The sequence below is a fragment of the Aplysia californica genome, unplaced genomic scaffold, assembly GCF_000002075.1.
Source record: "Aplysia californica isolate F4 #8 unplaced genomic scaffold, AplCal3.0 scaffold00007, whole genome shotgun sequence".
NCBI lineage: Eukaryota > Metazoa > Mollusca > Gastropoda > Aplysiida > Aplysiidae > Aplysia > Aplysia californica.
In genome coordinates, this window is record NW_004797277.1 from 3,294,320 (window position 1) to 3,310,274 (window position 15,955).

At 41.1% G+C, this 15,955-nt stretch overlaps 2 protein-coding genes across 2 annotated transcripts in view; one reads left to right on the forward strand and one right to left on the reverse strand.

Annotated features, from left to right (window-relative positions):
• LOC101856994 overlaps positions 1-3,376 on the forward strand; it is a gene marked incomplete at its 5' end in the record, with an annotated part of 10,727 nt that extends 7,351 nt beyond the window's left edge. The window contains 2 exon segments of the mRNA XM_035969510.1: positions 1,415-1,581; positions 3,371-3,376. Of these exon segments, the coding sequence (XP_035825403.1) occupies positions 1,415-1,581; positions 3,371-3,376 (173 nt within the window).
• Positions 3,377-10,453: 7,077 nt separating this feature from the next.
• Positions 10,454-15,955, reverse strand: part of LOC101849738 — a 14,409-nt gene continuing 8,907 nt past the window's right edge. Inside the window, exon 2 of the mRNA XM_005089606.2 lies at positions 10,454-13,823. Within this exon, the coding sequence (XP_005089663.1) occupies positions 10,606-13,823 (3,218 nt within the window). The 3' untranslated portion in view covers positions 10,454-10,605. The remainder of the gene's footprint in view (positions 13,824-15,955) is intronic.

A 15,955-nucleotide genomic window follows, 5' to 3' on the forward strand; every position in this document is an offset into this window, starting at 1 on the left:
TTCATCTTGGGTAAAAAGCTGATAGTGCTATTATCATAAAGAGAACTAAATATATTATCCTGGCTCAAGTTGTAAAGTAAAAATGTTTCATTGTGTGAAAAATCTGGCTTTTTTTTTGCGACCCCCTATCCCTTTTTTCTGAGACATTCTACATGTACTACATTGGTAACACTCACTGTTGTAGGGCTCCCAAGAGATTTCTCTAGCTCTCTTTGCAGGCATGTCAGCCATCATTAATATAATCTTTTTTTTCTAATAACTGAGCATTGTCCTGTAGCACCTCTGACACATCTTGCTTTGGGTGCTGGCCAGGAACGTCATCCTGTATGTTGATGGCGTAAACTGCCCAGATAGAATCCCTGTAGGCACTACAGTCCTTAGGCTTGGCAGATTTTGCCCCTATCTTGCTGCCACAAAAGCGACATAAAGGCTGGAGATTATCCATGTGTTCTCCAAAAGTATGCATACTGGAGACCTGGTATCTGTAAAAAGCAAAAAGTAGGCAACTATCAGAGTCTGTGTACACCATTTAGATAAGAAGCAAAAAGAAGGGTTGATACTTTCAATAAAGGTGGAGCCAAAAACCTAATCTTGTTCATATATTGTATTTACTTCTTTCTGTCATAGTAATTTATACAGGTATGACAAAACCACGTAGATAAAGGATTTCAGTCTCCTCATATTAATAATAACATTAATTGTAACACAACTTTCTCTCATGCTCTAATACTATCAACTATTCATCAGAATAATAAGACAATGGAGTAATAAAGTGTGTTTTGTTTATATTGTGCTCATTTTAAAGAATAACTAATTTAAAACAATAACACGAGGGAGCTAGTAATGGAGTTTTACTTACCAGTTTTCAAACGTCCAAACGGTGAATATGTAAGGTCCCTTTTAAACTTGTTGAGAGGTGAAGTAAAGCAGAAGAGGATCAACAACGCTGTCTTTACCAAAACACTGGGAAAACTCTGTGGGACTCACAATTCTTTCACGAAGGTTGGCTTTGTGGCCATTTAGGAGCATGGGAGGGCCGTATAAATCTTGGCCTCGGCAACCCATGTTTAGCCTCCCAGGGGAACAAAAGTCATGACTGGAGTTGTGTGTGGTAGCAAACCACCATCATGAGGAACAGGTAGTAAATATAACGCCATCCTCTCTTGTTTATTAGTCTAAATGAGTCAGCTGTGAAGACACCTTATGTTACAATAATTACTCCCTTGCTGCATTTGAACTGCTCGGTCAGGGGAAATAACTGTAAAAGTGCTGGACTAAAGGGTGAAAAATCTGACCGGCTGAACAAGTGTGACAAAAGTCACGACAAACTCACGACAAAAGTCACGACAAAGGTTACGACAAACTCCCGACAAAAGTCACGACAACCATTATACAAGACGTAATGTGTCCCCAGGGCTGATCCTCCACCTGGGCTTCATGCGTCCCTCTACGGTACTGATGGCTCCCCTGTTTGTGTGCGGCACGCTGTACCACTTCACCAGCTTTCTCTCTGACCTCCCCTCCCTCATGGCGTTAGCTGCTCTCAACGGACTCTTTACAGCCACTTTCTGGGCCATGCAGGCGAGTTTTTGGGTGCTGGGGATTGGCGGCATAGTCTTCAACTGTTCTAAGTCCAAACAGAAGAAACAAAACACAAACATCTGTTTCACTCGTCTAACAATGGTACAGACATCATGCGTCTTTTATTCTTTTTTTTTTTTTACTTTCATTATAATTTAAATTTCGAAAACAAAACAAAATATCCTTAGTCCATGCAACTGACGCCAAATTTTGCGAAATATCGATTAAAAAAATCTAACAATTTTTAGTATCTATACATATTATATTTGGGAAACTTCGTCACTTTGGTCGCCTAAAACTTCCAAACCACTTAAATTTCAAATTTAAAAAAATTAACAGTGGTTTAGAATCATTTAAAGGATGCACATTTATAATAAGGAGTTGGAAGTCACTGTAGTTAATTTTCCGTTTTTCTTTAGATTCGCTTAAAATTAATCCTGGGAAAGTCCATCTTTTAAGACGCCATTTGTAAACAAGTGGGAGTTCCCGTCACAAGCAGTGCCCACTAGTTCCACAATGATTTGACGCTCAATTCTTTTGAGTCCGTTCTTTCATCGTACGGGTACTCAGCTAATAAAACGTATGACTCGCTGGTTGAGGAAATGTTCTAAGCCTCAATTGACACAATTCTTAACACTTAGGGAAAGGGGACTGAGGTTTGTGTGTCTGTGTGTCTCAGGCCTGGTTTTTCCTTAAAAGCAAAGTCGACACTCGCCTCCTAAATAATCTGAACTGTGTCCATGGGGCAAACATTCTTAATTTACATTACAATTTTAAAGTTCTCTTCCTATCGGTGTTACTGGAGTCATGGTTAGACTCTTTGCTGTTCCAGACAAATCATGAGGCGAGTTCAATTCTCATGAAGAAAATTATAATAATAATAATAATAATGAAGATCATTTCTATAGCGCCCACTCCCGTGTAAACACAGCTCTAGGCGCTTTACATAAATGCATGTAAGAAAAATATTCATGCACGTGACACACACACACACACTCACAGACACACACTCATATACACACAAACACACACACATATACATATACACACACACACACGCATACACACTCATGAACACATAACACGCACACATGTATGCCAAACACACACAAACACACACTCACACACACACACACACACACACACACACACACACACACACACACGCACACACACACACACACACACACACACACACACACACACACACACACATCTACTTGCTTATCACACGCACACGATTACACATCGTCACGAAATGAGAATAAAATAATATATACACTGCAATTCACAAAATACATAAATGGATACATAGACATTTACATAACATTGTACTGAAGATGAATCTACTGACTTAAAAAGGATGTCATTAAATGTGTCTTTAAAGATTTTTTAAATCTATACTCAGATGTTGTATGTCTCAATGGTTGGGGAAGAGAGTTCCAAACTGACGGAGCAAGGTGGGCGAACGATCTTTCGGCTAATTTTTTACCGCCTTTTCTAGGAACTCGTAAAAGATACTGGTCGCCTGATCTTAGTGATCTAGATGGAACATAAATCTGGATGAGATCACTAAGATATGAGGGAGCTTTGTTACTGACACATTTATGACATAATATTGCAATTTTATATGACATTCTAGCTGACACGGGAAGCCAATGCAACGTTCTTAACATGGGAGTAATGTGGTCCCTCTTCTTTTTCTTTAGTACAAGCCTAGCAGCATGATTTTGAAAACGTTGTAACTTGTGAAATTCTATTTCACCTCGCTACTTCCTTCTTTCTGCAGGGATAATGTATGTTTTTATTACTCAGTCTCAATTTGCCGTGTTGAAGGTGGTCGGAGCAGCCGGCTTCCTAAATAATTCAAATTACGTTAATGGCGGTGTAAAATATTTACAATTATGTCGTAGTATCTTCTCAAGTTTCCTTTATTGTATTTTTCTTGTTCATGATATTATTATTGTATCTTATCGCTTTTGCCATTGTCGTATCGTGTCTTCTCACTTTCTCCCTCATCATACGTATCGTGTTGTTTTCCCCTTTATCATATCACAACCTCCCACTTGCCCATTGGCGAATAGTATCTTAACACGTTAGTTATCATCTACTTTATATTCCAATTACCTAGTCATATCTTTTCTTGTTTCTTTTATTTTATTGTTTGTATGTTCTCATGGGTACCCATTATCGTATAGGCCTACTACCTTATCACTTTTCCAACCATTAAAGTGTTCCTATTACCTTATGGGACCTTATCGATTGTTCCATTTTCTTGATATTATTTAGTCGTTCCAATTGACTCTATTGCCTTATCGCCGCTTTGCAAATTATAATATTATTATAGTATCACTTTTCCCATGATCTTATTGCATCTACTCATTTTTCTGATATCTTTTCGTATCTTCCCATTATCTCATTTACATTATCTTTTTGTATTTTCTCATCTTCATATCGTCTTATTGCATCATTCCAATGTTATCAGATAACTTATACTATAAGTCTATAAGTTATAGATTCTTTATAAAATCTTTTCATTGGCTCCGTTATCTTATTGCATCTTCTCCTGTATTCCCCCCCTCCCCCCATCAGACGTTGGTGGTGATCGAAGTGATTGGTCTGGAGAACATGGGGCCTGCCCTGGGCTTCTTCAGCATAGCATGCGGGGTGGGCATCGGTGTGTCTTTCCCGGTCGGTGGTGAGTACATCTTGTCTCCGGGGTGAGTAGACTGGGGGGAAAAGGGTAGGGGAGGAGGGGACAGGGGAGGAGAAGAGTCTGCCTGTCTGTCTCTCTGCCTCTCTAAATCTCTGTCGCTCCCTTCCTTTCTACCTCTATCTATCTATCTATCTATCTATTTATCTATCTATCTATCTATCTATCTATCTATCTATCTATCTATCTATCTATCTATAGCCTTCTCAGATAAGGGTGAAAAATCTTGGTGGTCCCTTGTGCAAGTTGCGCAGATTAAAGATCCCTTTTGGGGGTACAGAAATTGATAAGGGCAAGTTTCTGTCGCCACCCGGGGAAAATGCAAAGTTTTCTACCAGGGGAAAAATGTTTCATGTGTCTCGCGCGTCCATGTCGTGACCTTATGCAGTTTCGAGCTCCCTAAAACACTTACTACCCCTCCCCCCAACAAAATATTGATTAATTAATAAATTAATGAATATATAAATAAGCAAATAATTTTAAAAAATAAATAAATAAATAAAATGTAAAAATTCAATTCAATTTAACTTAATACATGAATCTAAAAAACAACCCCCCCCCCCAAAAAAAAAATAAAAGAAGAAAAAAAACAAAAAACAAAAAACAAAAGCAAATAAAGAAAAATATTAAAAAACCAACAACCCAGTTCAGGTCGGAGAGATCGGAACTTATATGACCGTATTGTGTTGCAAGTGCCTTAAAACCCTTACTAAAACAAAAAGATCAGAGAGAAGCGTACATCAGTGTTTCTCCCCCACAGGGTCTCTGAGCGACATAGCAGGAACCTACAGCTCTGCCTTCAACTACTTCGGCGCCCTGTACTACGTGTCTGTGCTGAAAAATGCTTTATGTTCCCCGCGCGCTCATACTGCCTTATGCAGTTGCAATAAATAAATATATACATAAATAAATAAATAAATAAATACTTAAATACATAAACAAATGAATGAATGAATGAATGAATGAATGAATGAATGAATGAATGAATGAATGAATGAATGAATGAATGAATGAATTAGTTAGTTATTTAAATTTAAAGTTCAATAAAAACAAACTTAAAAATTGAATTAATCAGATAAAAATACACCAGTACACCAGTGTTTCTCCCCAACAGGGTCTCTGAGCGACATAGCAGGAACCTACAGCTCTGCCTTCAACTACTTCGGCGCTCTGTATTACGTGTCTGTGCTAGCGTTGGTCATCGTCCAGTTCACAGGCTCGCTGGCCACACAGGACAAACCGGAACCAGAAGCTGGACTCACGCATGCGCAACAAGAGGAAGTGGATGTGAAACTTGAGAAGATGGGCCATTGATTGGGGTGTGGAGATTGATGAGAATGCTTCTAGATTGGACTTCAAGATGAGACTGATAGAGAATTTGGGGGGGGGGGGGGGTGAATTGTGGCGGCGGTGGCCTAGTGGTTAGGCTCATAGAATTGCAACCGTAAAGTCGTGGGTTCAAATCCCGTCAGGGACCCGACCTTATGTCCTTGGGAAAGGAACTTTACACGAATGTTCCTCACTTCACCCAGCTGGGAATGGGTACCCAGCTATAGACAGTGAAAGATCTTGTCAGTTTGTTACTGTTTGAGCGCTTAATCAGCTGCATTAACTGTGTGCTTCCCTGGAAGCTGAGAATGTGTTTTTTTTTCGTGTTCTAAGGTCTGCTGGGGTAATTATATAAAGCGCATATAGAGCTTGCTGTAGAGCGGATTTATGCGCTATACAAATGCTGTTTTACTATTATTATTATTATTATTATTATTATTATTACTATTATTATTATTATTATTATTATTATTATTATTATTATTATTATCATTTATACCGTGTGTACGTGTGGGTGTGTGGGCTGGGAGGGGGTTAGATTAATTGAATGAGTAACTTGGTGAGTGAGAGATGGAAAAGGGTAAGTGAGAGAACCATTATTGGTTTATAAATTGTATAGTCAGATCAGCATTAAGGATCTTGTATGTTTTTTACTTACAGAATAAACCACTTTGAAACTACCACCGTTTTGAGTACTTCTGTGAGTTTCAAAACATTTAGAACATACAATGTTCTTCAGTAATGTATTTTGAGATTTGAAAAGAAGGTGATACAAACGGATGTGTCGCCACATTTTCTTACGGGTTGCTTTTTGATCTGCTCCTTTCTTTCGTTATCTAACTCTCTCCCACGATTGTTGCTTATCGTTGTCTCGATCCTACCCTTTTTCCGTTCTCTCAAACAAGCAAAACCAAGATCAAATACATACGTTGTTCTGTTGTTGAATCTATCAGCTCTGGTCAATCTCCCCCTCCCCCATCAAACGACAGCCTTAACACCCCCCTCCCCCCCAAACACCCGACAGCTTTACACTGCCTCCTACCCTTCCATGCCTCTATAACAGCCACTTATCAAGACCTGTTCAAATGACCAATTCCCATTTACCCCTTGCACTTTTTGTCTACTTTTCAATTCCACTTTCCTAGACATCAATCTGTCGTCTTCTCTCTCTCTCTCTCTCTCTCTCTCTCTCTCTCTCTCTCTCTCTCTCTCTGTCTCTTGCCTTTTTAACTCCTCGTGGAGAATAGGAAATCAACAACATTTCTCCCGAAGCCTGTCCTGTGTATCCTTTTCTAGCTGTTTCCATGATGTCCCCTCCTTTTCCATTTCTGCTTGTACCGCTCGCCTCCATGTCATCTTTGGTCTTCCTTTCTTACGTTTTCCTAGTGGATTCCATGTCAAAGCTTGTCTGATGGTGCTTGTCGGGGGTCTCCGCAGTGTGTGCCCAATCCTTTTCCATTTCTTCACCTGTATGTCTTCCTTTACCTATCTTTGGCTTGTTTTTTTCCTATAGTTGAGCATTTGTGACTCGATCGTAGTCTGTCTTAGGAAGGCCGTCTTGGATCATTTCGATTGTGCTCGATAGAAATGTGAGGCAGCGTGGTGGAATCAGGCTCTCTTCAAAATAATCAAGCTGAAGAAACTTGCATTTTTTCGCAGGTTTGTGAATTTTTATCAAATTTTTCCTTTTTTGGCTCAACGCCTTTCATGCCCATTAAAGAACTCATTTCTGAGTGGATTTTTCTGAAAAGCGTTGAATAAAGGCACGAAGTTGTTAATTTTCAGCTACCACGGACTCTTAAACTAAGGAAATAACTAATCTTTGGCGCCATTTTCTCACTAATTTTACTTCTGAAAACAGGTGACCCCCACCTCCTTCTTTCGCAAATATCTCGACTTGTATTTAAGATAAATGGGTATTTTTTCCATCCAAAAAAAGACAAGTAAACAAGCTTTAAGATGATACCAATAACTCTACATGCCCAAAACTTGACGAGAGCCTGATTCCACCACGCTGCCTCACAAAATATGTTATTTATTTGCGCCACGCTGAAAACTAAATCTTGTTGGATTTTCTTTTTCCTTTTTCTCGACACTTGAAAAGACAAACCGCAACGTATATAAAGAAGACCGGAGTAAACCAAGCATACTGTTACTGTAGGGGCTCTAGCGGTCGAGAGGTTACAGTGTTCGCCTCTCAGTTGATAGGCCCTGGGTTCGAATCCGGACATGGACGGAAAAATTGTCTTCTCCAAAATGTTCTCCTTTCACCTCCTCTCCTGCTCTCTAATCAGGTTCTGGCGTCTGCTTTCATCTCCACTTTCTGCTCCCACACTCTCACCCTCTTTGACCTCTCTTGTGGGCTCCTGACTCACTCTGCAGCCTTTCTACTGCTACTCAATGTCTTTTTACTGCTGTGTTTCAGTCACATTCCTGATCTTTTGGCAGGAAAGATCTACACCTAGCCTTCTCGGATAAAGACGAAAAATCTTGGAGGCCCCCTTGCAAGTTGCGTATGTTAAAGATCCCTTGGTGGTTCAAAATCGATAAGAGTAAGCGTCGGCCACCACTCGGGCAAATTTAAAAAAATCCTTACCAACTGGAAATGTTCAATGAGTCCCGCACGCTCGTATGACCCTTTGCAGTTGCGAGCGCGGTAAAAAAACCTTACACCCCCCCCCCCCCCCCCAAATAAAAAAAAAAAATATATATAAATGTTTTTAAAAGCACATGGTCCATGTTTGAACAACAAGTTTGAGCAATCGTTAAAATAACGATTTCAAAGAAACCGACATTTTTTGCCCGTTGAGCAAATTTTGTCGCTTTCGTTTTGGCTCTAAAACGTTTATATCTTTTAAAGATACATTTCTGTGCGGATTTTATTGAAACAGAAACATTGATTAAAAGGGGAATGTGTAAATTTGCAGCTTTCAAGAACACTCAAACTTTGAAAGTCACCAAATTTCGGCCGCAATTTTCTACCTAATTTTGCAACCTCCCCCTCCTTCAAGCACAAATATCTCGACCTGTGCTAGAAATAGATAACTTTTTTTTCGTCAAAAGCAAAAGAAAGGAACGGGCTTTAAATTAAGATTATTCCAATAAGTCCATAATATGTCCAAGCGCTGACGAGGAGCGCCTGCTCCCACCGTGTTGCGACACAAATGTCCGCTATTGTCACCTGCTCTCAAAACAACAAGTAACTAAATAACTAACAATGAAGATAGTGGTCTTGATTACATGTACTTTATTTATTTGTTAATCATAAAGAAATGCACTATCTGTTAATATTGCTTACATTCATACTTAAATAATAAACTTACTCACATTTCTATTGATCTTTATTGGGAAAATTGAGTTACAAATGGCAAACATACATAGGCCTACACAAGTACATGATTAGAAATGCAGGCATACATAAATTATATAAACGTATTTAATACGCAATATTACACCAATACAGAACAATTTCACAAACATACCATCGCTGTTTGCCACTGTGGAGCATCCTGTTTTTTTAGCAAAGGGTTGTCGTGTCTTGCTCAAAGACACACCCTAGTGATTACCGTTCTAAATTCTGCGTCACCGAGACTTGTTTGACATTACTCATAAGTCTGAACTCACAACTCACTTAGCCACTGGAGAACACGAGCCATGACTTTGCCAAATATAGGTAATATATTAAATAATTTTAATCATAACTTAATGGTGCTCCTAGTGTCATAAAACTTGTAATAAAACGAAAACTTCATGTTTTTAACTTTACTTTACTTTTACTTTTATCCGCCGCTTATACCCTTTTTGGTGTCGCAGGAAGAAAGAGACGTCTCTCTGTCGCCAGCCGGATTGTTTCCCTGACTCCATCTATCAAGGTCTTTCTCGGTCGCCCTCTAGCCTTGTTGCCATCGAATTTTTTTTAAAATGTAGGCACGTTGTGCTGGATGGTGTGTTGGTAATCGTAGATGTTTTTAACAGAAACTGAAAGAGTGCCAAAGTCATGGTTCGGGCGCTCCCTTACCTCAGTTTGTATCTTGCTTGACTACTGATTAATTAATTAGTTCTCTCCTATCACCAAGATGGACGTAACATTCGGTGGTCCTCTCTAGTGTTGATATGGGTATTAGACCCATACATGTACTTACTTACTAAGCCAGGGCTTTGATCGAGGTGCTCTCTGTTTATTTGAGTCACGGCGTGGTGGAAAAAGAGGCTCCACAATATTGGGGCATGTGGAGTTATTAGTAACATCTAAAAGCATGTACGTTTTTGATGAAGTCGATTTTTAAAAAGCACATCTATCTCGACCAGAATTCGAGATATTTGCCATTGAAGAAGATGGGCGTCACCAGTTTTCAAAAAGTAAAATTAGCGAGAAAATGAGCGCCAAAGGTTGAAACCTGATAAATTACATTTTTTGTGCTTTTAATCAACGAGCGTTTTTCAGTAAAACCCACACTGACATGTGTGTTTAAATTACTATAAAAAAAGTGCTGGCCTAAAAAGAAATTTAAAAATTGATAAAAACTGCCTAACAGCCGCAAAAAATGTTGGTTTCTTCAATTTCGGTAATTTGACCAGCCCCTGATTTCACCACGATGACCTTAATATTTGATTTTCTCAAAAAGAAATAAAGAAATAATGATTACTGAGGTGTCTAAGTTATCGCAGCCTCAGAATTACAAAGTTCTATCTGACATTTTGGGTTGTTTTGAGTCACTCAGAGTAAGACATAGGGTCAGAAATCAATTGCTCTCTCTGCTCTATCAAAATCGTAAGATTATTCTCAGCCGTTATCAAGATATTTTGAACGCGGCATTAGAAAAAGCTTGAAATAGTGTGAAACTCAAAATCTTGGACGTCGAATTTCTCAAAACTAGGTACTGAGCAGATAAAACTTTAAAATTTTGAGCTAGCCTAATGGTGCTGACGATGTGGACTTTAGTAAAGACGGCTTTATCGTTTCTGGTCTAGCTCGCAGGTTATTACATTTTCTTTGCTTGCCCCAGTACATAAACTTCAGTATTCTGAGTGTGGCTGCGAGCTCTGCGTAGTCTTATCAACACTGCCACAATTATGACCAGCCCCACGAAGCCAGCCACAGAACCACAGACGATAGCTACTAAAGAGTCATTGTCCGGAGATTTAGAACTTGGAGGGAAGTGATGCCGATCGACAGCGCGGTACTTAATAAGAAAACCGTGACCTTGCTGAACCTCATAAGAGAAGAATTCAATCTTGACCTCGGGTCTACTACTGAAAATTGGCTTCTTGTGGTCTTGACCGTCATTACAGAGCGTGTATCTTGAGTACTCGTCATTGACAATAACCACTCGGTCGTAGGTCATATAGTCAGTACATGTCAAGTGTTGGCTCAGTTTGGGGATATCAAGGTCACGGACGCTCATTTCAATTACCTTGGTGTCGTCCTCCGATCTCAAAATATACGCGCAGCGTGAGTTGGGCGGGTAGCGGTCCGGGTAGTTTGGTGACGTCAGATCCTGATACGCCCCGTTGGCTGGCACTGTCAAGGTCAGGGTGGTGCCGTTGCAGCCTGTAATGGGTATGGTGTTCGCAGTGAAGGTCAAGGTCATTTTTCGAGCTAGGTACTCCGTTAGATCAACCTGGAGGAGCATTTCGTTTTCTATGCTGACAACGTACGAGTGTGACGTCATAGTTTCAGTGGACAGGATGGTTTTAGGTGTGCCGTTCACCACCGAGATAAAATCTACTTTCCCGGGGGGAAGGTACACGTCGTTTTGCCAATTTGGGGGGATGAAATTAAAGTCCATGTTGGTCAAGATAACCGCCTGGCTCTCTGAACCGGAGAGAAATCTCCAGTAGCATACAGTGGGCCCTGGGAAGTGATGAGGGTAGAAAGTGACGTTACGAGACACCGTCTTATCGCCAAGATGGATGGTTTCATTACACGCTGTGTACTCCGTGTCTTGTGGGTCAATTGATGAGTACCTGAAGTATAGACCCCGGATCACAGGTCGCGTGACTTTCAGTCTCAGCATCACAGTCTCCTGAGCGAATGCTTGTGCAAACCCCCAAAATCCACGGGTCCCACAGATGTCCAACTCAGTGCCCGATGTGTCTCTCTCTGAGTACAGATACACTGTCAGTTGGACGGGCCTGTCATCCCCTTCACAGAGCTTGATATATCGTATGCTGGACACTTCAAGGGTGACAAGATGGCTTGGGTCAGCTCTGGTGATGTTCCACTGACAATCCAGGTCGGACAACATGTAGTCGGGATAGTTAAACGTCTCCATCTGCTGCATCTCGCTCGTGGCGTTTAGGATCGGCATCGAGCAAGATTTCTGCACCCAGTTTTCGTACGGGAGTGTTTTGTACTGAAATTCCAGATTGGTGTGGGGATTGGGCCTGTCTACTTCCAGCCGCACGGTCAGGTTGCTCGCTGCGTACAGCCACAGGTCGGGGTCTATGAGAAAGTAATAGTTAGTCAGCAAAGGCTGGTGGGAGTTAAGGTCCCCGTCACTGGCCAGAACAGAGAGACGACCCGGAACGATTGCCGGCGAGTAAAATGGGACGTCGGAAACCATCCAAAAGAAGAATGATTGGACCTCGTTGTCAATGTCATAAGAACTAAAGTTTGTTTTGACTCCGATCAAGCCATTATCATTAATTAGGTGCCAGTAACAGTCCAGGTGCTTTCTCTGTTGTACCGTTTCCGATAACATGTAAGATGCTCCAGTGACAGGGGTGTAGACCCTCTCACAGGGCACGTCGCGATTAGCCTGGTACTTGATCCAGAACCCTTCGCTTTGCCCGTGGACGACTAGCGAGACAGACTCAAGCGGGAAGAGAGCCGTGTTGTTCAGGACGTTGCCGTTGCAGTCTTTGGTCAGCTCAAAATATTCTTCTGAAGGTCCGTTAAACACGGACATCTTCTGGCTTAGAACCAGCTGAGAGCTCAGATTTTTATCCATCGCTTCCAAAACGCTACAGTTTGCAGTGACAGCCTGTGTCAGGGTCATCATAAGAGTGTCATTTTCGCTGATTTGTCCAGCCGGAACCCAGGCGTATGAGATAGGAGCAGCCGGGTCTAGAACCTGACTGTTGATGTCACGTGATTTGACCACTAGCGTCAGGCCAGTTTCACGGACGTCAGAGTGTTTCTTGTCGAACAAGAAAACGGACAGTTTCCGACCAGAGGCTCTGATTGTTGAGAAAGGAAAGGTTCTCTCGGTGCAGTTCGCCGGACCTTCTGGCCTTTCACCTTTCAGCAGCACGACCCCTGAGCTCTCGTCAATGACCGTGACAGTCTGATCCGCACACGACTGGCCACTGGTCAAGGGCCGGTAGTCGGTAACCGTCACCTCAACTACTCTCGAGTCGGACCCGCTGTCAAAGGTCATCCCACATTCCAGGACATCCTCGTTCCCGGAAGGGCGGATTCTCCAGTCCAGCACGTACCAATCCCCGAGGCCAGTGAGTACTTCAGTGTTGTTTACACTGCACGATCTCGTCTCCATGGGAACAGCTGTGTATTCGACTACAAAACCTTTGACCTTTTGTTGAGATGTTATTGTAACATTCTTGCTGCCCGCAATTCTGGGGACATAGCGGCCATTTTCCCCATTGATCTCTATAACTGCATCTGGAGAAATAGTGATGAGTTTTACGTCGAGTACGAGCCCAGGCGGAGCTGCAATCTTCCATTTGCAAGACACGGGTTCCCTGAGATAATAATATACATTCTTACCCAGATATCCTGGTGGGTACAGCAGCCGTGTCCGTGGTGATGCTGTAAAAGTGGACCATCTGCCTTCAGAGCAAGGTGACTGTGACTCCGTTATGTACCGGAGGCCAAGTCGGAAGCCATGTTCGTTGGCCGAGGTTGTGCCCGCGGGGCGTGAGTAAGTGACGAAAAACGCCGCTCTCCAGACAGTCAAGTAGTCAGCGAACTGACCGTACTCCCAGGCGACGTCAATCGCGTCAAATTGATACAGTACGCCAGTCAGTTTAAAGGAGAGCCCTCGGGTAATGTAGTAGTTCGATACGTGGACACTGATGCCATCGAAACTGGAGAGCCGAGTCCTACACAACACATCAGTGGTTGAGTTCGTTTGTGACGAGGTGAATTCCAATGAGGAGTACTGGGTGCCGCGTTTTGAGAGGATTATCTCCTTTGGCCAACCACAATTCTCTTCGACCGAGCCTGCAGCCAAGAAACCTGTGGAAAGATAAGATTTGAACTATCTATCTATCTATTTATCTATCTATCTATCTATCTATCTATCTATCTTTCTATCTATCTATCTACCTATTTATCTATCTATCTATCTATCTATCAATTGTATGTAAGTATGTATGTATGTATGTATGTATGTATGTATGTATGTATGTATGTATGTATGTATGTATGTATGTATGTATGTATGTATGTATGTATGTATGTATGTATGTATGTATGCATGTCTATCTGTCTGTCTCTATATCTGTCTGTCTATCTATCTTTCAGTCCATCTCTCGATTTATTTATTTCCACCCTCTCTCTCTCTCTCTCTCTCTCTCTCTCTCTCTCTCTCTCTCTCTCTCTCTCTGAGAGCCCGTCTCCTGTAAAAAACACAGACACACAAGCACTCACAACATCTTTCTCTTTATCTCTCTCTTTACCTCTCTCTCTCTCTCTCTCTCTCTCTCTCTCTCTCTCTCTCTCTCTCTCTCTCTCTCTCTCTGTGTTTTTTGCGTTCTCTCTCTTTCACATACATACACGCGCGTGCGCACACACACACACACACACAAACACACACACACACACACACACACACACACACACACACACACACACACACACGAACAAAATCTGGGGCACACACAAGTATTAATTGTTGTTGTCGATGAAGCAATAAGCACAACACTTTGGAATTTAAGGAAAATGCGCTGCAATCTGCGGCGAGATGTGACGTTTGTGATCATGACAATTAAGTTGTTATATTCTTCCCTTTACTTTACTCTCGTTGCCTTGCTGTACCATGCTCTATGGACATTTACCATATCAGCGACCTGCAAAAGTTAGAAAGGTAACCAATTTCGCTTCCTCGTTTAGTTCTAAAGGTTATCATCTGTAAATGATATAGGAACTATGATTACGTGTCATCATCAACAGGTCATTATGGAGGGACTATAAATTACTACATGTATTTTTAGATGTTTATGGAGTCACAGTGAAGGCCACTTTGAAAATGGGACATTTAGTCCCCTCGCCGAAAGTCGGGCGGATAGAAAATACTTATTAGCAGCGCCCAATTTCGCCATATATAAGGACAAAATCCAACAAAGGACTATTATGGTGCGGTCAAAAATCCGTGGCTCAACGTATTTCTTCTATCTATCGAACGTAGACTTCCCAACTTTTGCGCAATGACATAAATTATCAATTTGTCTTAACAAACTAATATTCTTTTCAAACAGCTAAACACTGTATTCTAGATCCTTAATAAATACTAATAAAAATCCTAGTCGATAGTATCTACAGATTGTTTAAAGTTTAAAGCTTTCAAAAGCAAGTCCTCCATTTTTTCTAATCATTGCATTTTGCTTATTCAACGTATGTTTTGAGAATCTTTACTGCAAAAATGTGTTCAATATAAATGAATTTATTGTAACAAGTTTTTCCACTGAAACGTGTCATTTGTGAGCTGTGGCATAGGCCATATCAGTAGGTAAAATGTGTGTGAGAAGCGGGAAGTGCTGTGAACAATCTCATATTCCGCGTGACGGGGATTTATAGTATTTTTTTTATACATCTTTGGAAAGGGATTTTTAATCCAGCCTCAATTCTAGTGGGAAATTATAATTAAGGTAAGACAAATTGACACAAACTGCTGTGCAAAGAATGGGTTACAAAAATATTCAACTTTGACTTTGAGGATAAGTTGCGCCACGAATTTTTGACCGCACTATAAAATAAAACTCGCTTACTGTGACGTCACAGGTCGGCTTGCAGAAAGTTAGATCATGAACTGGTCCTCTTTCGTGATCAAAATTAATATTTTCTTATAATTTCATTAATGGAGTATCGATTTTGGAACTGATCTTTCACCTCCTTGAGCGTTGCATGTATGTCTGTGTGTTTGTGTGGTGCGTGTGTGTGTATGTGTGTGTGTATGTGTGTGTATGTGTGTGAGAATGCGTGTGTGTGTTTATGTGTGTATGTGTATGTATGTGTGCGTGTATGTGTTTGTGCATGTGTGTGTGTGCGTGTATGTTTATATGTGTATGTATGTTTGTGAGTGTGTGTGTGTGTGCTTGTGTGTGTGTGTGCTTGTGTGTGTGTGATTGTGTTTGTGTGTGTGTGTGTGT